The sequence below is a fragment of the Corvus kubaryi genome, unplaced genomic scaffold, assembly GCF_017639235.1.
Source record: "Corvus kubaryi isolate FWS band 111438036 unplaced genomic scaffold, C.kubaryi_AGA036_p1.0 137, whole genome shotgun sequence".
In the NCBI taxonomy this organism is placed as follows: Eukaryota; Metazoa; Chordata; class Aves; order Passeriformes; family Corvidae; genus Corvus; species Corvus kubaryi.
This window is the reverse complement of record NW_024580671.1, coordinates 21,028,715-21,053,510: the sequence shown is the minus strand read 5'-3', so window position 1 is coordinate 21,053,510 and position 24,796 is coordinate 21,028,715. Positions and strand designations below refer to the sequence as shown.

Genomic DNA, 24,796 nt, shown 5'->3' with positions numbered 1-24,796 from the left:
TGCCTTCTCTCAGAGGATATATTTCTAAATTTGCCCAAACTGGAACACCAGGATTACCCTTTCCCAGGAGCAGAATCTGGCACTTGCTTATGTTAGATTTCATGTGGTTGGTGATTTTCCAGTACTCCAGTCTATCCAGATGACTTCTATAATTTCTAACAAAATAGACATGACTGAGCAATATACAACCATGCTCCTCAATGTCTTAAAGGTTTCATAATCACACTGAAGTGGAATTTAAATAATCAGTAAACAATAAAACATGGAAACAAACTTACCAAAACGACTAACACTATCTACTCCATTAATGATTGGATTATAATCTGGATTATCTTCTAGTCCAATCTGTTAAAAAGAAATTGCATATTTTAACAGTACAGGCTTCACAAAAACAAAACTGAAAGTTACCACCAAAATTATGGATTATTTAAAGCCAAACAAATGTATTTTGCCCATTTGCTTTTCTGCAAGAATCAATTAGAAAGATACATGTGATTTTTTTAACTCAGTGATCACATACTGGAACCAGTTAAATTCAGTTTGAACATCTGCTGTGTTTCAAGGCTATTAAATGACACAAAGATATATTTTGTTTACCTCAAACAAAATTGATAAAGCTCTTAACTTTCCACTTCCTTTAACTGCCTCTTCAAAATCTGTAAACTGATCTGCATCATAGCAGTAGATTTGCATCTGCAATTAAAAATATATTCAAATGTTACATATACAAAATTTTTTAAAAATTAAGCAATTATTTATATTCCCATTTTGAGGAAAAAACCCATCCAAACAAAAGAATTGAATACAAATATAGGGATTTTTTACCTATCTCATTTGCGTTATCTGAGGATACAGAACAGAACTCATCAACATTTAGCTACATAAAAACAACCTCTCCTGGAAAACTATTAAGGATGCAGCAATTACCCTTTCAAGGAGCACAATGCTTTCCATAGATAATACAGTAAGCTGAGATAATGGGACACCTGATCTAGAGTACTTGGTGACATGAATCTTGACATCAGTGATAAAACATGAATAATATGTCCCTACTGCATCTGCCTTGCTGCAAGTGTGGAGAAGCATTGGTAATATAACATTACCAGGCATTTTGAGCCCACATCCGTCTGCTGTCATGAGCATTGATTTTGTTGCACCCCTTTCTCTCTTTCTCCAAATATGGGTGGGAAATCTTCTCCAGTGCTGGGTGACCAACATATATGGGGGAGTGACCTGCTCCTACTAGCTTTCCCTCAGATGATGATGGAAGAGAGTACTCTCTGATGCCTTGTCAGGACAGATGGAGTGTGACTGGGAATTTTTAAGTGGCTAATGAGGTAAAAGAAATGACACTGTCCAGGGATTGCTCCTGGCTTACCACTCTCCCCCATGTATAGGCCAGCCCTGGCACTGTTGCTTTGCTTTCACATAGAAGTTAAAAATCCTTGGAATGAGGAACAGGACAGTTGCCTGCCACAACTACCTCCTTTTAACTGGAAAATGAAACAATGCCATGTCGAGGGAAGAAAGTTTGGCCTTTGTGCATCCCAGCAAGAGTTGCTCCTCTCCTCCACCCCACTCCCATGCTGCTGCAACCCATTCTGCCAAACCAGCCAGGGGAACACTGGCCTGGCTGCCTGTCAGTGTGGCTGCACCCAGGACCTGCTCACCTGGCTCTTGGCACACCACTGCCAGCTCTTTCCAGCCCAGCAACATGGGCCACGCTTCGTCTCTGCGAGGCCCAGCAGCTTCCATGGGCTCTCAGCAAAGCCCTGACTTTGAGAAGTCCATCTACACCTTAAACAATGAACTGATGAGGAATACAATGGGCCAAACTTGTAGGAGCTTAACTTTTAGTGGGAGCTTTGTCAGATTAGTAGAACTGACATCTAATATCATCTTAGAAGATGTGCAAAAATGCAGTTTAGACATTCTCAACATGCCACTAACACCTTAAACTGCTCTTCTAAAATGCATCATTTATTATTAATTTGAATTTAAGTGAATGGTTATATTTGCAAATAGACTTAAGAGATAAACAAAGGAATTTTGTAGAGTATTAATGTTGCAGAACACCAAATTGTTGAAATCATCAAAATTAATTCTGTACTTTACCTCAAGAGGAAATTTTTGTCCTTCTAAACTATGTTCCGATCCATCTGATGACGCGTTGCATTTTCCCCAGTGAAAAGTGATCTTGCTTGCTTTGAATATGGTGTCTAATCCACCTCCACTCACATAATAATCGCTTGTCAGATTAATTTCCACTGAACAAATTGAGAAAGAGGGGAAAAAAAAGGAGTGTCAACATAAAAGCCAGCCAAGGCATCTATAACTCTCATATTTCAGTATTAGGTGCTAGAAGATAAACATGATACACTTATTTCTCTGTATTTCATAGCAATTTTGACAGGAAATTGATTATTTAAACTAAGTAGTAAGTGTGGTAATTCACTACTAGCATGGAGAAGTATGTTTAATTTCATGCTATAATTTATAAAATAATAATTTAATGAAGTGCACTTGTCTCCTGTTATCTGAAACTAAACACAGAACTACACTAAAAAGCTGGTCTAGACACCAACTGGCTGTCTAAGAAAATAAATTCCTGAAATACATACTTTCCTGAAAGCACCTGTGTTTTTAACAAAAAGGAAAATACACACCTGCCCCCAATTTCTACCATAATTCTATATACAAATCATGAGGCAACATGACAGAAGAATATTTCAGCCAGTTCCTAGGTGGACTGTCCTGACATAAGACTCCTTAGCTGTGGAGCTGTCTCCCATGGGAAAAAGCAATGACAGGTTTTCAGCTAGACATAGCTATACACAACCTGTAGATGGGACAGAGCATTTGTCTTCTGGAGAGAATGAGCAGGGTGGAATAGACTGAAGCCCCACATTTTGGCTTTCCCACCTCCAGCAACTGTGAACTTGACTTCTTGATAAAATAGCACTAATAGAGTTCAGTTTCACTGCATTCCTTTCCTCAAAACCTTAAAGACCATTTAAACAAGCTTAGCAGTCCCTCATATAATATCTGAATTGCTGCAGATGAGAAAGAGCTCAGTTCACTTTTAAGGACTTTAAAGAACGTTTTCTCAGGGGCATCTTGAAAAGACAAAGGACTATTTATCTCTGCTAGTAGGGCAAGAGGGAAGTAAGTGATCTGTGTATGCAGGAAGTACATGACAGAGCTAAGCACGGAAATTAGGAACAATGATGCTAAACTGAACTGAACTGAACTAAGCCAAACTAAACTAAACCAAAAAGGCTGATCTAGGGGTCCCCCTGGAACTGGTAGAAGGTCAAAGACAGTTGTTGAGCGATACCTTCCCACACCTATGCCCAAACCAAGGAACAGTACTATACTTCTAACAAGCAGCTTTTAGTTACTGCTTTCCTGGATTTATAAGTGGTTGTAAAAAGATTTGTCTGATAATTCAGATGACACAGTTAGCTTTTTTCATGGCTGGGAGAAATAGGCACTTGTAGGTATAAATCACTTCTTTCTAAAATACATTTCTAAGATTGGTAAGACAAATCAGACCACGAAAGCACCTATTTCTCTTCTTTGACTGTTAGAAGGTGTCTATGTGAGTAAGTCAGACGAACATTTCTATATTATATGTGTCTATATGTAGGTGAGATGAATCCCAACCTGAGTTTTTTGTAACTTCAACTCATCCATTAAGTGCTTTCAGATGAGTGGGTAATTTACTCATACTTTTAAAAAATAATTTTTGCCTACCCAGTACAGACTCTGGATATGTAGTAATAATTACCATAATTTCACAGCAAATGCCAACTTACTGTTTACCTTCAATGATGTGCCCATGATGGGATGATAGTCACGATGTGATTGCTTTGGCTGTATCTGTACATGCACCTAATTTTTGTTTGTGTGATTTCTGTTTCATTTAGCTACTGTCATAGCTTTTGTGTTGCTTACTTATTTAATAGATAAATTCAGAATGCACCAGCTAAGTGAAATGAAAACGATCCATCAAAAGTCTTTGGTTGGTTCTTTGTCCTATATCACTTTTCTGACTTCTTAACTCCAAACATGAAATCTGACTTTTTTACCTGTTTTGCCAGTGTTGCGAATGAAAGTATCTTCCAAAGTTTCCTTTTCCCATCCATGGAATTTAAGTTTCTTCAGATTCACATTAACTTGGGTAAGGTCTCCGTCTATATTAATAGGTGATTGTTTGGCACCATTACAGGCAGAGTATTTCTTGCCCCAGTTCTTTTGGTTCAAAGTTCCTAGAAATCAAAACATTTGGGGTAAATACATTTAAACCCAAACTGGCATCCATATATTTTTTATTGTGATAATGTTAAAACACAGTTTGCAGTCTGAGATCAGAGTACCTGCCCTTCTTTTAGACTTTGTCTGTAGCAATATTTAACACACCTACCACTGATTCCTACCTTCAACAGTTAAGTCACACTCTGAACACTCTAGACACCAACACATACATTCTTATGAATCTCTAAGAAAAGAATAAAACAACAACAAAACCTTCATGAACAATGTACATAAAATGAAAAAAAGCTTTTAGACAAAAGGAATCAGCATGCAAAAAACTATGGAAATTGTGGAAAACTATCCTTTCCAAATAACTTTTAATCATACCAGTGTTAGTGTTCCTTTCACCCAATGAAGTCATCTATTCAGTAAGGTTTTTAAATATAAAGAAGGAGTAAGATGTTTTAAGAATTCCTTACACAGAGGGGTAAACTGAATTTACTCTGGAAAGGGAAAAAAAATGAGTGATGCTGTGTCTGAGAGCCCGGCTGTATGGCCCGCCTGTGCCCGTGGAGGGCTGTGCACTCCCACTCCAGCCATCTGTCTCCCTCTGGCAGGGAGGAGCTCCTGTGCTGCAGCAAGGGCCTTCTCCAGGGCACAGGGGCTGCGTGGCATTTCACTGGGGCCACTCCAGCCACAAAGTAGGGACACAGACAGCATATCCTTCACCAAAGACTTGATTACGTTCAAGAAATGAACAAGTACCCCACAAATCAGTATGATGCACTAGCAGCAGCTATGACAATCTTTTGTTTATATAACATACTAACATAAATAGCACAATATTTTGTGTGTGTTAATGTGTTTGTAAATATAGATTTTTTCCTGACAGGGAATTCTGGTAACATTTCAAAATGCTAATTAAAACCAAGAGTTAACTGCACAGATGTAAGAAAATGGAATTACTTCAGTTAACTTCCCACTTGCTAATAGTTAAGAACTAATATTAGTGTATGCAGTGCATATATTTGAATTCTATTAGGTATGTTGAAATAAACCAACACTCATTTACAGGCCAGTGTGGCACATACAAGTCTGTCAGCAAAGACTTGCTATCTTGTACTCCAGGCAAGGACAGCTCTCATATTGCACTCAGAAAACTCAGAGAGGGGAGAAGATATACAGCCAGTGCTGTAACCATGACAATAGGCAGTAATATGAGATGCTCACTTGGATAGCCAGCTAGCTAGAAAGACACCTGAACTAAATTATTGAGCAAGTACAAGTCAAGTGAGTTACCAGTATCACCTTGCTGCATCAGAATTACTGCAGATGGTACACAAACACATTTACTGCTTGCAAACAGCAACAGAAGAAACTGTCAGGCACAACAGTCAAACGACCTAAAGTGAGTTCAAGTCACAGGCTTATGAATGGGAGTAACCTACAGGTGGGAACTAGGGCCCTGTACCAAGCAAGCACTGGTCTCACTGGAAATGGCACACTGGGTAAGCTTTCATCTCCTCAAGTCAGACTTGTCCTGGACTTTAGTTGTCAGTTATAATTTATCACCTGGAAAAATAATGCAATATCCTGATTTGTAATGTACTTTCACAAGAAAAGAGTGGCTAATATTTCATCTCTTTCAAAAGCTTCCCTTAAGAAATTCTGAGCTCAAGTCAACCAATACTTGGAGATTAATCTGTTCAGATCTTCTACAGTGAATTTTCAGACAAATATTGAAGGCTTTTAATACCATGAAAGACAATGAAAAAAATATCTAAATTAGAATAATTAACTTTCAAACAGAAAAGCCTCCAAACAGGGTCAGAAAGCACAGAAACAACAATTCTCAGCTTGGCCTGTACATCACTGCAAACAGGCTCCTGTTTGCAACTCTGACTTTAGACAGCTCAGTGATTTTCCAAGCTGCAGTAAACTCTTTAAAGCTCTCCCTGCCACGTTTCTGCCAGCTTGGTCTGAGATGGCTGCCCATGGCCATCCCTTGGAGTTAAGCTGCACTCCCCACTCCATGCTCTATTTCTTTTTCTCCTTTTGCCAAAGCCAAATACTTCCCCAGACACCTGCAGTTGCCCCAAGGCAGTAGAAATCTCCATGCTTTCCACTGACATACCCAATCCCCCAGCTCACCTGCAGTCTCTCCTTCAGAACACCATCAAAAATCTTTTTCCAACATGCATTTCTGTCATTCTGCTCTTTCCGTCACTGACATTAGAACTGACTGAAAACACTACTCTTTTCTTTTTCCCTCTACAGTGCTTTTGGGAACCTCCTTCCATGCTTCTTTTGATGAATGCCATTATTGCATTTTTCCTTGTCTTTAAATTCTTTACTATGTGTGATCATGTTCAATAAAAACAAGTAAATTAAAATTAGAGAAACTATAATCTCCTTCCAACTTCCATAGTTTTGTATTTTCTGGTTTTTATGCAGAACTTAAGTTCTTCAATTTGATAGTCATTACCTGTGGCTCAGTGTGTAATAAACAAAGTCCTAACATGCACTTAGTGACAAAAATTATAATCTTTTCTCATCCCAGAAGACAGTATGTAGTTGTAGCATTGATAAAAATTATGGAGTAAAATGTACAGGAAATCAATGGCAGGGTTTGATCTGGGGCAGGAGCAAGGGGAATCCCATAAGGAATGGAGTCTGAGAAGGACTGGAGAACTGGAGTCTGCTCATGATGACCCAAATTACATTTGAGCAGCAAAATACATGTCTGTGCATGAATGCTGCAAATGCTGGAGCAGATACTGGTTGTGTCTATATTAGCAAACAGTGCTGAACAATACGAGCGGCTTTATAAAGTGAAACAGTTGATGAGGCTGAGGACCAGATGTCCATACCATATGTTTTTCAGAAGGTTTTTACCTCAGTCTAGCTCTGTCTGGTTCTATGGGCTGAATGCCCATTGCTGCTGAAGGGTATAAGGTACTTTCCTGCAACACAACTCCTGTTTGGTACCAGTTAAGATGAACCCATGCCACACACTGTGAGACAACTCTATCTTGCAAACCAAAGCCTAGTAAGTGGGGTGTAGACAGATTTGCTTCAAAAGTCCACTCCTGATCTGAACTAAAATGTTAACATAAATTCACCTGGTGTAGGCAGCAGGTGGTGAAACTGCTGCATTTTACATATCTTGCTGAAAGCCAAAGTAAAAGTGAAAGAACAGAATGTTTTTAAACAAGAGCAGATTGTTTTACTATAGGTGTTATGACGGAAATCATAAATCAAAGCTGTGCCAACCATTTTGAAAAATATTGTTTGAAAATGAATTCTCCGAAACTGTGCTTTGGAAATCTGAGGAGAACAAAAATATGCACAATGAATCTTGAAGAGTGCACAGAGGAAGAACGTTTGTCAAAGTTGTCAGATCTGAAGAAGTAACTGGCAATTCACAAAGAATGGAAATAAGCCTGAACAAAGTATGTTAAATGGAGGCCTGCCTATACCATAACCTTTACCACTCTTGTCCAGGGCAGAATACCTGAAGAAAATTTTCCTAGCCTTTCTTTCTAGGAAATGTTCACATCTAACTCTGCTCCTCAACCTTGGTCCCTATGATCCCATCCCTACAACAAGCATCCAGTTCTCCTTTTGGCTTCCGCTTCAGCTCTCCCTGAAAGAAAGAGGTACTGGAGTGTGTCCAGAGAAGGGCAACAGAGCCGGTGAAGGGTCTGGAGTCCAAGTCTTACTAGGAGCAGCTGAGGGAGGTGGGACTGTTTAGCCGGGAGAAAAGAAGGTCAAGGAAGACCTTTAATTAAATTGATGTGAATCCTAGGGTTTATTTTATAGATGAAAGAAAGCAGAAAAGAGAGATGGATTCTTCACCTCAACTTAATTTCTTCCTCTCCATTTTTCATCAGCTTATGCTTTCATGATGTTAAAATTACTTCTATAAACATAGATTGGACACACATAGGAGATTAAAGATAACCTTTCTGTGTGGACTACTTATAATGGATTTGCCTTATCAAAAAATGTTATTGACTTATCACTTCTAAGTGTTAAGTGATTTCCATTATTTTTTTTAGCAAACATATTTTAGCTAAGATATGAAAAACCAGAAATAAGGCCACAAAAAGATATGCATACTTGTACTGGGACAAAGCTTAAAATTAGATGCCGAATCAATATTGCTCTGAACTTTAAAATACAGATGTCTCAGTTATTATACCAAAAGTTGCACAACTCAGTCTCTAATCCTCCAAGGCCCTGACCACAATCAGTCTTGTAATTTTATAAAAATTCTTAAGATTGGAAAAGCCCTGAATTTAATGGATGAAATTACTTGTCCAGACAGATTTGTAACTACAAAGAAGGAGTTTTGGCTTCCAGGTTTGGGCTTAGCCATTTATTATGCCTGTCTCAGTGATGTAGTTGCTCGGAGGTTTTCCAAGACTGGATTTCTTGCCAACATCTTGGTCAAGTTTTCAAAAATAAAATTGTACTGGTTTGGTTAAAGAGAGGCAGCCCACAGAATAAATCCAGAAGCATTTAATAGTACTTAAACCCTCAAAATTCAACACGAATAAAGTAACTTGCTTTTAAATGAGCACAAGTCAAATAATATTTATCCCATGGACCTTTCTGGCACTCATACAGTGACAAATTAATTCAACATACATTCTTAGTGTAGGGTGTAATATCTCAAATAAAGCAAGCAGAACCAACAGAAAATTCTAGCTGCTTTGCAACCAGATGCATTCATGTAAGCCAAAACATCTAATCTATCATTCCATTTAACACCTTATTTGTCATTTTTGTATCTAAATATCAGCTTACCTAAACTGTATTTTGTGCATTGTGCCTACATACACACAAACATGGATTATCTACGAGAATACCTGAAAGATTGCACAGCACTAACCTGTATTCAGCTGAGCCCTATTATGTTAATCTTTCCTGTTCCTCATTTAAAATGTCCTAGACCACTCACCTCTTATTAAAATCTGTCATAGGAGATGTGTCAGAAAAATACTGATGAAACATTTTGCTATCTTCAGACTATGGCTCTTTCTTCCATTTTTTGTTTGCTTATTTTTTGAATATAAAATTTATGCTTTCTTCATATCTACAGTCATGGAGACATTGCTCAATAAAGTAGTCAAAAAACAACCAAGTGAGAAAAAATGTTTTGTTTTTTCACTTTATCCCCAGATAGAATAAGCAATAGTTGTTGAAATACAGTGGAAAACTGTAATCAGTATTAATACAGTGGCTATTTGGTATTTTTTCTTCCCGGGAGTCAGTCTGATGATTCATAGTCAGACTAAGTGAATTACTGAGCATAATGCATAGGAGGATGAATGCCAGTGGACAGCTTTCTTTCATAATAGAAACTGTTTGCTGTTCCTCTTCTTTCATTGCCTAAAAGATATGGCCATTTCAAGCTAGTTAGAAAATACACAATCAAATACTTCGGTGCTAGAGAAATACAGATTATCAGAGATGCTCCATCTGCAGGGAACCCAATAGGATAGCTGTCCAGACTAAGAAAAGGATTATGGGAGAAATTCAGTTAGCCTTTTAAGGTAACTCTTTTCCATTATTCTCATCTCATTGCTGCTGAATCTGCATACAGAGAATCATGTAGTTATATATAACGAAAACTTGCCACATAATTTTTTATAATTACTGTAGTGTTATGATCTAAGCAATATTTTTCAACTAGGTATTAAGGAAGGAAGTTTGGTACAGTGCCAAATGAGAAAATGTCCAATAAAAAGTAACACATTATTCTTCCTGGTTTATTTAATTCTTGACAATTTATGAAGCCCTAATTGGAAGTCCTGAATACTTCTAACCTTGTTCCAAGGAGTTCAGGTTGTAGCAGTTACTTCCTTTACCTTCAGTAACTTTAAAGTTACTGAAATTTCAGTAATACTTTAAAGCATGAAACTGAATACAACAGTGTTGAGTGACAAAGATCATTCCAAGATCACAAATAACCAGAGCTGAGAACAGAACTGGAATACATGGCTGACTCATTTTTAGACTAAGAAATAAGTACCAAGAAACATGGCCTATGGCTTATTTTCATATAATGTACACATATTTTAATTAGCTGTCAATGTGTCATGGCAACGTTTGGTCTCCCGCCTGAGAGTGTCTGGTCTCCCACAAGAATAGGACTCCCCACCTGTTTTTCAGCTGTTTCACATGCTGCTAGCAGGGAAGGAAAAATAAAATGGGGCAGTCACAGGCTTTGTCCCTTAAAGCCACCCCTGATTTGCAACATAAAAGCAACATTTTTCAAACATGGTGCATGAGCAGTTCATCTGTACTTCCTAGAAGCAGAGCTTACTCCCAAACATATCACTACTGTGCATAGAACAAGTGGATGTTTATTGTCTTTTTGTTGGTGAACATGGGCATAAACGAAGCTTATGGTGGTATCTCCCTCTTCCCCATATCATGCAAGTACCATTTTATGAGAAGTGGAATGGCTGCATATGAAAGAAATTGTGTAGATGCAAAGGTAGCACCAATTTTAAACAGGACAAAAAAAAAAAGCACTTTAAAGGACTCTCAGCTGGAGCAAAGAAAGAGGAAGCTATAATCTACTTCAAATACAACATTTAGCACCTGTTGATAAGTGATAGTTCATGCAGTCCCAGGAGATGAGCACAATGAAACTCATATTCAGTGGCAAGAAACCTCATTTTTGCTAGAGTACAGATCACCATTTAAGTCTAATGACTTGCATTACGGCACTAAGTCAGTCTTCACTTTTCTCTCCTCATTACTACAAAGTAGACTTGACTGTATTTTAGAAATTATCTTGGGTGACAGAACCAGGCACTCTGTAAAGAAGCAATGGTGAATTTTAGAAAAGAGTATATAATCTCCTTCTCAACTCAGCACATCCAATAATATTGGCTTTCACTGGGAAAATCAATATAGTTTCCTTTTCTATTGTGGTATGACCTCTCTCCTTTTCTCTTTCTTTCTTCTGTCCTTTCCCCTGCTTTCTTCCCTCTATTTTCCCTCCCTCTTGGACCATTAAATGTTAGCAGGCAGTCTGTTTAGTTCCATGAGAAGTCCTGTTGTGGTATAGCATAGGGACACTTTTTCCTGTTATCAAACACATGGATTACTATGTTGCTATTACCTAGGAAAATAACTTTCGTCAGCACTAGCCTGTCAGAAGAATAATACATTTCATAAAGGCCACAGTCATGAATTCCGATCCAAAGCCTGCTGAATTATATAAATAATCCAGAAGCAGGTTCTCTGGGCTTTGAATCAGATTAGCTGTGAATATATAAAAAATCAGTATTGAACAACAGTAGTGGAACTTTGAATGCAGAAGTCCCACAAATAGCTATGAAAAAGATCAGCATTTAACTGTGAATAGCAAAAAGGCATTTATTTCAACTGTAAAGAATAACATAAAGATCATAAAAAGCAAGGACTAGATAGATATAAACCAAAGCAAGACAAATGTAAGTATAAAAGACTACTGGATTACATCACTGGCCAGTGAGCCCCAGAGGCTGCCTGAAGACAAATTTCCCTAATGTCCAAAAGGACATACCAGTAACTCTGATTTTTTGCTCCCCAGGTTCTCATTTTCACAGAGTTTCAATTTTTATAAAATGAAGCTCCTACATGTCTCCAGAAGAACACAATACCATAGGAAATTTGGATTACTTTTAGCATATTTTAGCAGGATTTTGTATCACACTTCTGTGGGAATTTCAATACACATTCTGTTTGCATAATGGTAAGGATAAGAGGAGATGATGGGCAGGAATGTGTTATACAATATTATATTGAGCCATATGGATTTCTTACACAGAGCCATAGCTTATGTGTGCTTATCTACACAATTGCTTATCATATTTTATTCTCTATTTTGGAAAGACAATTCTAGTTCATAAAATGCCCTTTTGCCAAGGATTTTTGACTACAATAGCTAAAAACTTTAATTCTCTTTCCCTTATCTCCCCAAAATAAAAGAAAATCCTTAGAAAAATGTTAAAAAATAACCCCCTCCTAACATTACACAAACCTTCCTTCACTAATGGCATTATTTTATTTGGACTGAGTATAATTTCAGCATTACCATTATGTTTACATTTTGTTCAAAAACTTTGTAATAGATACTTTCAGAACTGCCATAGCAATGTCAGTGGATGTACATAACTGTTGCTCTGATAATATTCCATGTTAAGTTTAAATAATACTATTATCTGATAAGACTTTTTTGAGATTATCATATCCTCAAAAACACTCTTCCACTGAGAGATGTTTTACCCTGTCTTGACATGATAACAGCATTATGTAAATTACACAGTAAGTATTTCTTTCAAGTACTTTTTGCAAAAACAAGTTGTGCAAATCTCTCTTTTTCCTTCACAAATGTATAAAAAATCCTAACCAGCTTTTAAAACCTTTCAGTATTAAGAACTCTTAAAGTCACTTTCAATGCTGAGTAGTTATTCTCAAGAGCACAGAGCTAAAAGCTATTGAGCAGTAGGTGCAATCCACCTCAGATTGGGAACTTGCTGCCATTGGCAGGATTTTCCTTTACAGCTTTTCCATTCTCTCCTGTAATGGAAAATGTTTGAAATGAGGATGGAAGCAGCATTGACTGTGACAGAGGTACACAATTCATGCATCTTTGGGCAGTTGCAGTCTCACTTCTATCTCAATCAGCCTGTAAGTTCTTGTACCTTCTTAACCTCATTGTGATAAAACTTGCTTAAAATGTCTTGCTGCTCTTAGGAGCAGAGCTTTTTACTTCCTATTTTCTGAAATGAAGAATTCATTGCATTGCTTGTGTTGAGAAACAAATACAAACTCTTGCCTACCTACTCCACCTAAGAGAAAAGTTCAGAGTGGGGAAGTTTTCAGATCAATATTAAATTTAAATTCACTAAACTCTTAAACAGTTTAGTACTTTTTTTTAAATCCACAGATAGTACACATAATTAGACAATCTAATATACAATCTTCTTCCATGAAGATTGGTATAATAATTTTTCTTTGTCATTTTTCCATGGAGAAAGAAAATATTTTTTCACATACACACATAGGAAAGTAGAAGACGATCTAAAGATCACGTTTCTTATTTTTGTCACATTATTAGCCAGGAATATAGAGCACACTTTTTACCCCTGAAAATATTGCATTTTTTTCTTTTTCCTAAATAAACCGTTTAAGCAGGAAGAGATCTAGCATACTTTATCACAGTGGAATAAATTAATGGAATGGTTCTTGGTCCCTTTATATACTTTAACCAAGAAGTTACTATGGCATGAGTAACACGAGGTATTCCTGACTAACATCAACTAATCATAAAGTGTCTCCCCAGTGCAGAGCAGTAATTTTCTTCTGCACAGAATTATGCTATCACTCACATAAAGGATATTAGCAAGTCCTCAGAGGGGACTGAATGCACACAGGTGACTTCAGTACCAAGTAATCCCCCATACTGAAGAATCCAAACACTTCTTGATTTGTAGGGGCAGATTAAATTTTAATGAAATTTTATCTAGTGTTGCTTGTCCTTTCATTTTCACTCTTGTTGGAAAGTATCAATTTTACACTCAGGAAAAAAATTATACTACCTGAAACATGTTATCTTGAATGTAAATGATATTTTGAAAACACATTTACATATACTGAATTACTCCAGACTACAAATTTTCAGACAAGAATCTTGTCCATTCAGTCTGCAAAGAGTTGGACAGCCACAACTGAGGCAGGTCTGTAAGCTGTTAGGACAAAATCTCCCCAGTAGATGTCTACTGTGCACGTAACTGAATTGCAGGTAATAAAGCTCAAGAGACCAAGTCACATTAGAGTTCACAGATATCCAAATTTCACCAAAAGCTCCCCTAAATATTCTATTACTGTTTGTGCCCTAAGACACTGCCAGTTTGACTAAGCTGAGGAACCAAAATCAAAGCCCATTTTGGATACACAGACTCATCATCCCTTGCCACAGTCTCCCAAGGCACAGATCCAGCTGGTATGGGCCTAGTGACCCTCAGAGCACACAGCCAACAGCACCAAGAGGAAAGCAAAGTCCTGCAGCTGCACCTCCTGCCCTTCAAGGACATTCAAGGCGATGCCCATTTTAATTCAATATCCCAGCAGTTACAGCCAGGCAGCGTATTTGGCACAAGGTGGGTTGAGTACGCTCCTCAGCCAAAAGAAAATTATTCACCATCCATATTTTCCATTTTCCATTTTCCATGACAAGGCCTGAAAATAGTTAAAAGGGAAGGAGAGCAAGTCATCTTTACTCATTCTGCCAGTGCTACGACATGGTAAGGCTAAAAATTCAAGCGTCATTGGGCCTTAAGAAGATAAGGAGAGGGATGGCTGATTTTGTATCCCAGCAGCAGGAGCATTCAGCAGGGAAAGAGCAGGGATGACACAAATGGGCTGAGGCAGGCACCTTTCTGCTAACTGGTGTATTCTGAAGGAAATAACTCCCCCTTGTGCTATTTATGTGCCTAATGTAGGTGCCTAACCTTGAATTGTGAACTTAAAGAAGATATATCTTCCCTACCATCAGCACTATTACAATGGGACACATTAAACCTTTGTGCACTTAAGAAATCTGAAGCAACTTACTGCAAAATTCCTCATGTAGCTTCCACTGGCACATATAACCCCTAAATCAGAGTCTATTTCTTCTGTAGTATTTCTCTGGTGTTTTGGTTCCCATTTGAATTAGGTCTCAGCCCCACAACCAGATCGATGTGCACATTCAGCTGCTATGGTCACAGAACATACTGATGGCCACAAAACACCTTGTGAATCATTAGTCTGTTCATATAAATAGATCATATGTCTGTAGCAAATCAAACTCCACTATTACTAAAGCAATTAGTGCAGGTAATTGTTAAAAATTATTAAGTATAATCAGTTTCTAGCTGGTTTACATTTGCTATTGCAGCTCAATGGCTAGTGCATTTAATATGGCAACAAATAGCACTGCATGCATTTAGAGATTTCTGACATAGTTCCATAACTATTTAATCATAGAACCATAGAATGTTAGGTTTGAAGGGACCTCAGTGATCATCTGGTTCAACTTTTCTTAGCAAAAGCACAGTCTAGAAAAGATGGTCCAGCACCCTGTCCAACTGAATCTTAGAAGTGTCCATGATGGGAAATCCACCACTTCCCTGGGGACATTATTTCATTTCTGACTGTTTTCATTGTAGAAAAATTTTCCTCTTTGTGATCAAAGTCACAAAATCTCTATTGACCTAAGTCTGCATCAGATTATGATGCCTAATTACTATATTCTGAAACAAGAAACTCAGATTGCATTGTCATGATTTAACCCCAACCAACAACTAAATACCACGCAGATGTTTGTTCACTTGCCACACCCCAGTGGGATGGAAAAGATAATCAGAAAAACAGTAAAACTCATGAGTTGAGATATGAACAGTTTAATTGGAAATTATGGTAAATTGCAAGAGTAATATTAATAATACTAATGATAATAGTAATGAAAAAGGAGAGAAAGAGAGGAACAAAAGCCAAGAGAAACAAATGATGCACAATAAACCTGCTATCACCCACTGACCCTGTTCCCCAGCAGCAATTGTCTCCCAGCCAACTCCCCATAGCTTATAGACTGAGCCTGATGGTCTGTGGTAGGGAATACCACTTTGGCCAGTTTGGGTCACCTCTCCTAGCTGTGCTTCCTCATAGCTTCTTTGCACCTCCTCACTGGCAGAGCATGGGAAATTGAAAAACCCTTGACTTAAGGTAAGCACTACTCTGCAACAACTAAAACATCAGTGTGTTATTAACAGTACTCTCATAATAAATTCAAAACACAGCACTGTAGCAGCTACTAAGCAGAAAATTAACTGCATCCAAGCCAAAACCAGGACACACGAAAAATAACCAGGAAAATCAGAGAAGAAACCTCAAACAGTTTATGCAAAGTGTAAGCCAACCACTTACTGTTTTGAAATACTATTTTTCTGTAAGAATTTCTCTTTTGCTTACCATGTGTACTCTACACCACAGTATATCAGTTTCTCCTCTCTCTAACTCTTTGAGGACCTGTGTATGACTTCTCCCTAATTAGGGTAGCTGTGGATGACTAATGTAGGCATTGATTACAATTGAGGTTGAAAATGTGGCAAAAAGGTTATAATCTTTAAAGCAAGATAAAAGACCAGAGTTTCTAGCTAAGACATATCACACAGGCAAGACATAGTAAAGCCAAAGTGCTGAATTTTGAAGATATGAAAAGGTTAATCTCATTCTTGAACAACTTGCACAACATTTACACAGAGATTTCAGTCTGAGGGACTTATCGAAAACCCTATAGGTAAATTATATGATTCTTCTGCATCGATTCTAAAATAGTGAATAACATATCACCTTAGAAGAAGGTGGGAGCTTGGGGGTGGGAAAGCAAGGCAAAAGAACTATGTAAATGAAAGTTTGTGAGAAAATGCAGAGACAGATTCTTGCATATGTAATTGTGAAGTCTTTGAAAATAATTTCTCTCTGCTGTAAGCAACAACAACTTTTCCCTTCATGAGAACAAGCTCTATCTTGGAATAATAGCCAGAATCTTTTATTTTCAGTACAGCCTACCTCCCTGAGGGGTAACATCAAATCTAGAAGACTCAGTGAGTGGAGTTTCTGCAAAGAAAATATGTTTTTGACTTCCCAGAAAATACTGCCAGTTTCTGACTGTGAGTCACAGGAGATCAGCTGAAAATGATTTCTTTTCTATATTGCCTGTACTTTTGCTAATATCCTGTCACACTGCAGTTCTGATAAAGAGTTCCTTGACTCACTGTTGTCTTTGAAACCCTTATTCTGTGGAGATTTACCATTGCAAACTTGTATTGAAACTCACTCACCCTTATCATCTCTTAGCTTGCCATGTTCTTCTACTTCCTTCCTTCTCTGGTTTAATAATCTGTCTTTTGTGCGAGAGTCTCACTTGGAATCACAGAACCATAGAATGGTTGAGGGTGGCATGGATCTTGGGGGCTCATTGTACAACTCCCCTGCTTAAACCAGGTCATCTAAAGCCAGTTACCCAGGACCATGTCCAGATGGCTTTTGAATATCTTCAGGCATGGAGACTCCACAATTCTGGACAATCTGTGCCAGTGCTCAGTCCCTGTCACAGGAAAAAAGTGTTTCCCAAAGTTTAAAGGGAACCTCCTGTGTTTCAGCTTCTGCCTGTTGTCTTCTCTGGACTTTCTCTAATCACGGAATCACAGAGTGGCTTGGGTTAGAAGGAACCTCAGAATCATCTAGTTCCAACCCCTCTGCTATGGGCTGGGGCACCTTTCACTAGACCACGTTGCTCAGAGCACCATCAATACCTCTACGACTCCTCTACTGAGGAGTCCAGAACAGTACTCCAGGTGTGGCCTCACCAGGGATGAGTACAGGGGAAGGATCACCTCCCCCTTCCTGCTGGCATCACTCTTCCTGATGCAGCCCAGGTCAACATTAACCTTTTTTTTTCTGCAAGGGCACATTGTTGACTCATGACCACCAGGACTCCCACGTCCTTTTCTGCAAAGCTGCTTTCCAGCTGGTTGTCCCCCAGCACATGCTGATGCCTGAGGATCTTCCTTCCCAGCTGCAGGACTTTGCACTTCCTGTGTTCAACTTCATGAGGTTCCTGTCAGCCCATTTCTCTAGTCCGATGAGGTCCCTCAGCACTCCTCAGAGTTTTACAACATCAGCAATCTTGCTGAGGGTCCACTCTGCCCCATCTTCTAAATCACTGACAAAGATAGACAGCATTAGTCTTTTCCCATTATGCTGAACCTTGTAAAGAAAAAAATTACATGGACTTGTTAAATCAAGTCAGAAAGAAAATGTCTTCACCAGAACTCTATCAGAGCTAAGAGCTCCTGAGGTATTACAAGTATTCTACATGGCCATCCTGGGCCCCTCTCATTTGTGAGATGAGTCAAGCACACGACTCCACAGCTTGGAAAATCATATTCCATGAGCACATTGGCAACATCAGTAGGCACGTATTGTTCTTGCTTCTGCAATACCTGTAATATTAATTAATACCTGTAATATTACTGCTATTCCACCAAAGTGAAATACTGAGGGACACTGTGAGGGTCTCATGATACTGGCATTCAGTCTCTCATCATGGAGGGATTTTTGTTGACAATTGTGTCCTTGTCCAACTTCTTAGCTGAGCAGAATTTAATTAAAATACATCTCCTGAGAACACTTGATGACTGTTCAAATAATCCTCAGCTTGCAGTCACAGAGCACTAAGGGAGCTTTACTCCCTGCCCTTGCCCACTCTGCATTCCCATGTCCTTTGACTTGACTGCAGCTGTATGTCTGCATAAACTCACTCCTTCAGATTAGGTCTGACAACTCCCTCTTTGATAATAAGTAGAGCCCATTAGAAGACTGTAAAGCTTGATCTTACCTTAAATATAGTACATAATTCAATTTGATATTAGGACAAACTCTTAGTTGCATAAAATAAATATTGCCATTACACATATCACAATGGTTCCCTTGTTAATGATGCTGCTGCTGATTGCTAAAAATTTGGCAGTTGTCTTTCTCCAGATGTGCTACTTAAATGGCCATTTAGGATAGAGAATTTCCAATCCTGTGCTTTATAATTTTAATAGTTCTAACCCCTGTACACACTGGGCATTTTCTGGAGCATAAATATGTAATATCTTACTCCATTTTAATTGGTTTTGAAAACAAAATGCTTCTTTACAAATACTGCAGGAAACAAAGTGTCATTGACAGTATACTGTTGTCTCTTTTGTATCTTGAAAGGACTGAAATGGTGGTAGCTGACATTGAAAGCAAATTTCCCAATTTTCAGCTGCAGTGGTCTAATGAGTGCTTAAGGGATAACTTATGAGGGAGCTAAAGAAAGGAAGAACTTGCATTCAAGAAGGGTGATTAGTATTATGGGTTCCTGTGAAGTATTAACTTGACAGCCATGTTCAAGCCAACAATATTTTTGTTCTCTCCTCCCCACTGAGGGTATTTTTTCAAAAAGGGTCATCAGTTTGCAAATCTGCATCTACTTATATTGTTTAAAAATCTTACAAGACTCCCATTAGAATAATGGGTCCTGACATATATTTCCTAATTTGCCGTATGATATAACTACTGTGGACAACTATAATCATACTCCAATTGCTGCTTTAAAAAGAGGTTTTTTTAAAATTGCTCTATTGATCTGAGATGTTAACTGCATCTGTGATGGTATAAACAATATGTCCTGTGGGATGACAACATCAATATTTTATTACTAACTTCTTGCGTAGCCTCCTATGTGAGCTGTGGAATGTAAAAACAACCTTTACTGCAGCAGAGAAGGAAAACCAAAAAGTGGATATATAAATAACTTTTGAGAAATATTTAGTAATTTAAACATTTCTTAAGCTGCATTTCTGCTTAAGATTTTGGCTTTTAAACTGCAGGTTTGCTGCCCTGCATATAATTTAAAGGATGCTCATTGCCAAATCAAAACCTGGTCAGTCATTTTCAAGAAAATCATTCGACATCACATTGTCTATTTTTAGAGGATGCTTTCTCATGAACACCCATATGACATTGTTTTACTCAAACAAAAAGAAGAAACTGAGGGGGAACATGTACAGAAGTTTCTGGCCATCTTTCTGCAGCAGTGCACAGGCTCAATGCAATGTATCTAATGCATCTGGCAAAATACGCTACGCAGCCGAAGGCAAAAGGACTTGAAGGGGGACAGCCAGTGTTCATAAATTAATTGCCTTTTTCTCTTCACTGGCTATATTGAAGGCTGGCACCTTTTAAAGGTCAGTCCAAAATGTCCAACCAATTTTCTCTTAATGGCAGTGGGGATGGTGGCCACAGATCATATTCCACTGCATCTGCACTAGTTATTAGAGCACTGGCTGAGGAAGCAGTGACTTGAATTCTCAGGTTTATTCCTCCTGAAAGAGTTACACCAAGATACTGAGAAAAGGCCTAACGAGTAAAAGAGAGAAGTGTCCATCCTTTCCAAAAAGGCTGGGCTGCTGTAGCCTCTGGGCAGCAAGAGACCTCGGGTCTCAAGGTGAAAAGAAGCCTGACTTCACCTTGTGGTTTCAGCATTTAGGGTAGGGAACAGAGGACAAGGGAAAAGTCTGAAGTTTTGTCTCTCCTTTTAGGTCTTGTTTTTGCCTTTTACTCAGACATAATCTAATCTGAGAGGTGGGGAAGCTTCATCTGGAACCTCGATTCCAGTGAGCTGTGCTAATTTGCAGGAAAATTTCAGCATACAGTGGGAAGAAGAAAGGAGCTGTACAAGGTTAGATAAGACTAGATACAGTCCATGTAAGAGCCGGCAACTCTGTAGACTCTAAGCTGCAAATTTATGTGGAATGTGTAACATGGAGAGCACAAACGTGAAAAGAAAACCGAATGTATCCCCAAAGGGCATTTTTAATGGAAAAGTACTGCTTGATTGTGTATTTAATTTCGCTTTAACTAATTAATACCAGTGGATGCTTCGTTTGAAAATAAAAAAGAGGACAAGTGATACTTGAGCCTGATGAACATGATGCCCTTATGCAGAGATAGACAGCCCTGCTCCTCATACACACCAGCACTTCTGTGCTCTGCTGCCAGAAAATACCCCAGTGGTTCCTGACAGCTAGAATAGTCACTCCATGGGTTATAGAAATATGTCAGAGAGAAGAAGAAAGATGTTTTAGAAGTGACAGATAAATTTTTTTCCTGACTTCACCTCTGCCTTCAAATCAGCAAAGTGCATAGGCCTGTAACTTGCAGTGTCTCAAATTTCCAGTAACCCCAAGGGACTGCATAGCTAGAATCAGATCCTAAATGCGTGTATAAATGTATCTTAGGCTAAAAGAGCATCTGCTTAAACGTACTCTTATAATATACAATAAAAACATGCAAAAAGTTTACAGGGTCACATTACTGATCTGGGCTGCTCAGAAAACAGAAAGTAGTTTGTGTTTTTAAAGAACATATACAAAAAGTTTGTGAGGATAGGTGGATGCAAGCCTGACATTTTAAAAAGTGACTACAATTGTTTTTTCGAGATCTGCCATTGTTGGGTGGGTTTTGTTTTTAACTGTTCCATCTCTAGGCATAGGTTCTGGCTCCATTATGTGGTATCATTATGACACAAAAAAGAAACCTAGCATTATCCTCATAGGGATATGGATTCATTATATGCCACAGTGCAGTTACTTCGGGGAATATTGTAAGGATTGTTTCAGCTAGGCAGAAAGGAAAAAAGTGTGACATAAAAGAAAGTGATTCATCAACAACAAATGTGTGAGCACCAGTGATGCACAGCAATGCTGCTGAAGGAAGCTGTTGGAGGTGTTCTGAGACAGCAGGCTGGAAAAGCTGATTTCTGATATTATCTCATTAACATAAAATGTGAGTGCTAGAACAAATACAAAGCAGCCACTAGAAACTTCTAGCTGAGTGAATAGTTGACTCAACTATCTGTGGGCTCTGTGGACTAGGGCCCTGCTAGTCCACAGAGCCCATGAATGCAGAACAGGATAAAAGCAGTGCAAATGCAGACTAGTCAACCCTTGGGCTCCTCTGACAGTGAAGTCAGTATATTCCAGCTGCTGACAGTCCAGATGATCTGAGCTGCTCAGTGGCACAAGAAAGAAAATGCTGCCTGACTTCAGCATTCTGACTGCAGGCTTGCAGTAGTCCAAGAGATAGAAAATGAAATCAAATTAAATTAAATCAATTCAATCTCAAATTGTCTGCAACAAATGTCCAAAGAAAAGCAAATTATTTTGGATTTTAAAAAGGCATCCAGAAGTTTTGGAAGAGTAAGTGATTGATAAAACCCACAAAAAGTTATGAACTTAGAGTTAGAAGAAATCTTCAATGTTAAATTTGAACTGTATGCAAATCAGACAAGCCCCAGAAACAAGTCAGAGCGACTTAAGAATTTAATTTCTCAGACAGAGGTTTCCATCCTACTGGATCCTACTGCAATTCCATTCAAAATAATTACAGTAATCTAAATCACTCAGATAACATTAAATTATTTCAACAAATATTTCACGTAAGGGCAGAGTGTCAAAAGCTCGCCCAAGAAACACTTGCCTTATACAGAAACCGAGTTGATAAAACAAAAACTACCTCATCCTTCCAGAGTCTAGATCCAAAATAAGGACATATCAGGCTTTCAGAGAAAATTTTGTGCCTTTTTTCCCCCAGAAGTGAGAACTTGCACATTTTTCTGCGTCTCCTTATAAAAACCCCATATTTTTGTCTGGAATGCTCCCTGCAGTCCTTCCTCCCACAGCCTCAAAATGTCAAAATTGAGGAAATGACCTAGCATAGAAAATAATTTTCTCAGACAAATGTTTAATGATTAACAAAGTAGTGAAGGTTTAAAAATATGGGTAATTTCAGGAATGGTTGGTAGTATTCTCTTTGTCTAAGCAACGACATATACAAGAGGTGCTGTTTGAAAGATGATTAAATTGGGTCTTACATTGCCCCAAAGCATCACAGATGTGCAAGACTGAAAGGTCATCTGAGTCCTTTCCTTCATTACAGGATCAAGTATAATCAGATTTAATAATCTCTCACTAATGCTTGACTTTCCCATTTTTTTGAAAGAACTTCAATAAGAGCGATTCCACAGCCTTCCTAAGCAGCCTGAACAGTTATTCTCAGAGTTAGATTTTCCTATTATTGCACCTCGGCCTTTTCATCTACAGATTAAACTGATTCAACCTTGTCACTTCAGTGGAATTGAGAGCAACTGACAACTTTTAAATATTTGAAAAATATTATCTTAACCCCCTTTTCTACACTAACGTATTTCCTTCAGTTATCTTCCAAGGACTTTGGGCTTTCTTAGACACCAATCATTCTTTCTGGTTCTTCTCTGCACTTTCTCTCAATTTGTCACTGTCTTTTCTACAAGTGTGCAGCCCAAGGATAAACACAAAGTACAGCTGAGATCTTTCTAGTGACAAGTAGAGCAGAATAATTGCCTCCCATGCCTTATACATCATTCCTGTTAATTCACCTCAAAATGGGACTGCCTTTTCTGCAACGACAACATATTGTTAATTCAGACACAATTATGGCTAACTATCATACAGCCACCTAACCAGCCAGTACCCATTTTGCATTTACATGTTTGATTTTCTTTCCTGGTGGGATTAATTTGTGCTTGCTGTTACCATTTTATTTACAAATTCTTTGTGATTAATTTCAGAACATTTCTCAAGTTAATTTTGAATTCTTACTATGTCACCCAAAATTCTCGCAACTTCCAACATGGTGTCTTCCATGAATTTGCAAATGCCCTCCCTTCTGTTATCTGAGATACTAATGAAAATAGTGAAGAATATCACATCTAGTATCACATTTAGGGATGTTTCTTGCACATGTTTTGAAAGACTTTATGAAACTATTTTCTATTCTCATATTACCATTAATTTTGTAAAAATCTCCATCATTCTTTGTGTAGAAAAAGCTGTATTTGCTTGCATTAATTTGAATCTGGTACTGCCATAGACTCAAACAGTAGCTCTGGAAAGTATAAAGTTAGCCATTCATCTTAGAGAAGTATTAAATATGAAGTTGAATGACAATTAAACATCAACATTAATTTTCACTGATAATCAACTTTGCAGAATAAAGCGAATATGCTTGTAATTTCTCTTAGAATGCAAAATAATGAGGAATCTGCATGGCAACAGCTAATTGCCATTCGTATTATGGAGCAATTCCTCACCTAACTGCCAAATACTCCTAGTTTTGCTGTGATAATTTTTAAAGTAATTCGATAATTTTTACACATGGAAAGTAGAATAAATATTTGCACTCCATTTCTCAGTATTTTTCCTGCCTGCTCCATCACTGCTAAGATCCACACATATAAATTTTGTTTAGAAACACACTCCACTGTTAATGTGATATAAATTGGTCATAACTATAAGGTAGGACTGATTTGAAGTTTAATTTTAAGTTAAAGGATATATTTTTCACTGATTTCAGTTGGCTTTAGTTCAAGTTGTAAGACTGAAGTTTGAAATTACACTATAGCTAATGAGTAGCAGTTGTAAAATTGTGTACCTACATAGCAACAATTTAAACATAATTTACACAGGAATTTATCAAAGAGATTTATCTATGGGTGATAGCATAATAAAGCTACTAAGTGGATACTTTTTTTTAGAGTATAAATCATTGCAACTAATGATGCTTGAACAGGAAATAAACTTACAACATAAGTGATATTTCACCTAGGATATAGAACATTTATAAGCCAACTTCTTTATATTGGCTCATGATCATAAAGGTGGTGGAGCTAGAGTGAGGCTGAATTTTCCTGTAGAATTTGAATGAGAACACAGATGACTATTTAGGTGATTTCTAAATGGAGATATCATGGAAGAAAGAAAGGAAATAAAGAAAGGGAAGGAAGGAAGGAAGGAAGGAAGGAATTCGGAAGGAAGGAATTCGGAAGGAAGGAAGGAAGGAAGGAAGGAAGGAAGGA

The 24,796-nt window shown here is 38.0% G+C and overlaps 1 protein-coding gene across 6 annotated transcripts in view; it reads right to left on the bottom strand.

Annotated features, from left to right (window-relative positions):
* PTPRZ1 (protein tyrosine phosphatase receptor type Z1) overlaps window positions 1-24,796 on the bottom strand; it is a 135,950-nt gene that overhangs the window by 54,291 nt on the left and 56,863 nt on the right. For all 6 annotated transcript variants that reach the window (XM_042018123.1, XM_042018125.1, XM_042018124.1 and 3 more), the window contains exons 3-6: window positions 4,092-4,271; window positions 2,116-2,267; window positions 598-693; window positions 279-345 (exon numbers count right to left, since the gene is read on the bottom strand). In XM_042018123.1, the coding sequence (XP_041874057.1) occupies window positions 279-345; window positions 598-693; window positions 2,116-2,267; window positions 4,092-4,271 (495 nt within the window). The remainder of the gene's footprint in view (window positions 1-278; window positions 346-597; window positions 694-2,115; window positions 2,268-4,091; window positions 4,272-24,796) is intronic.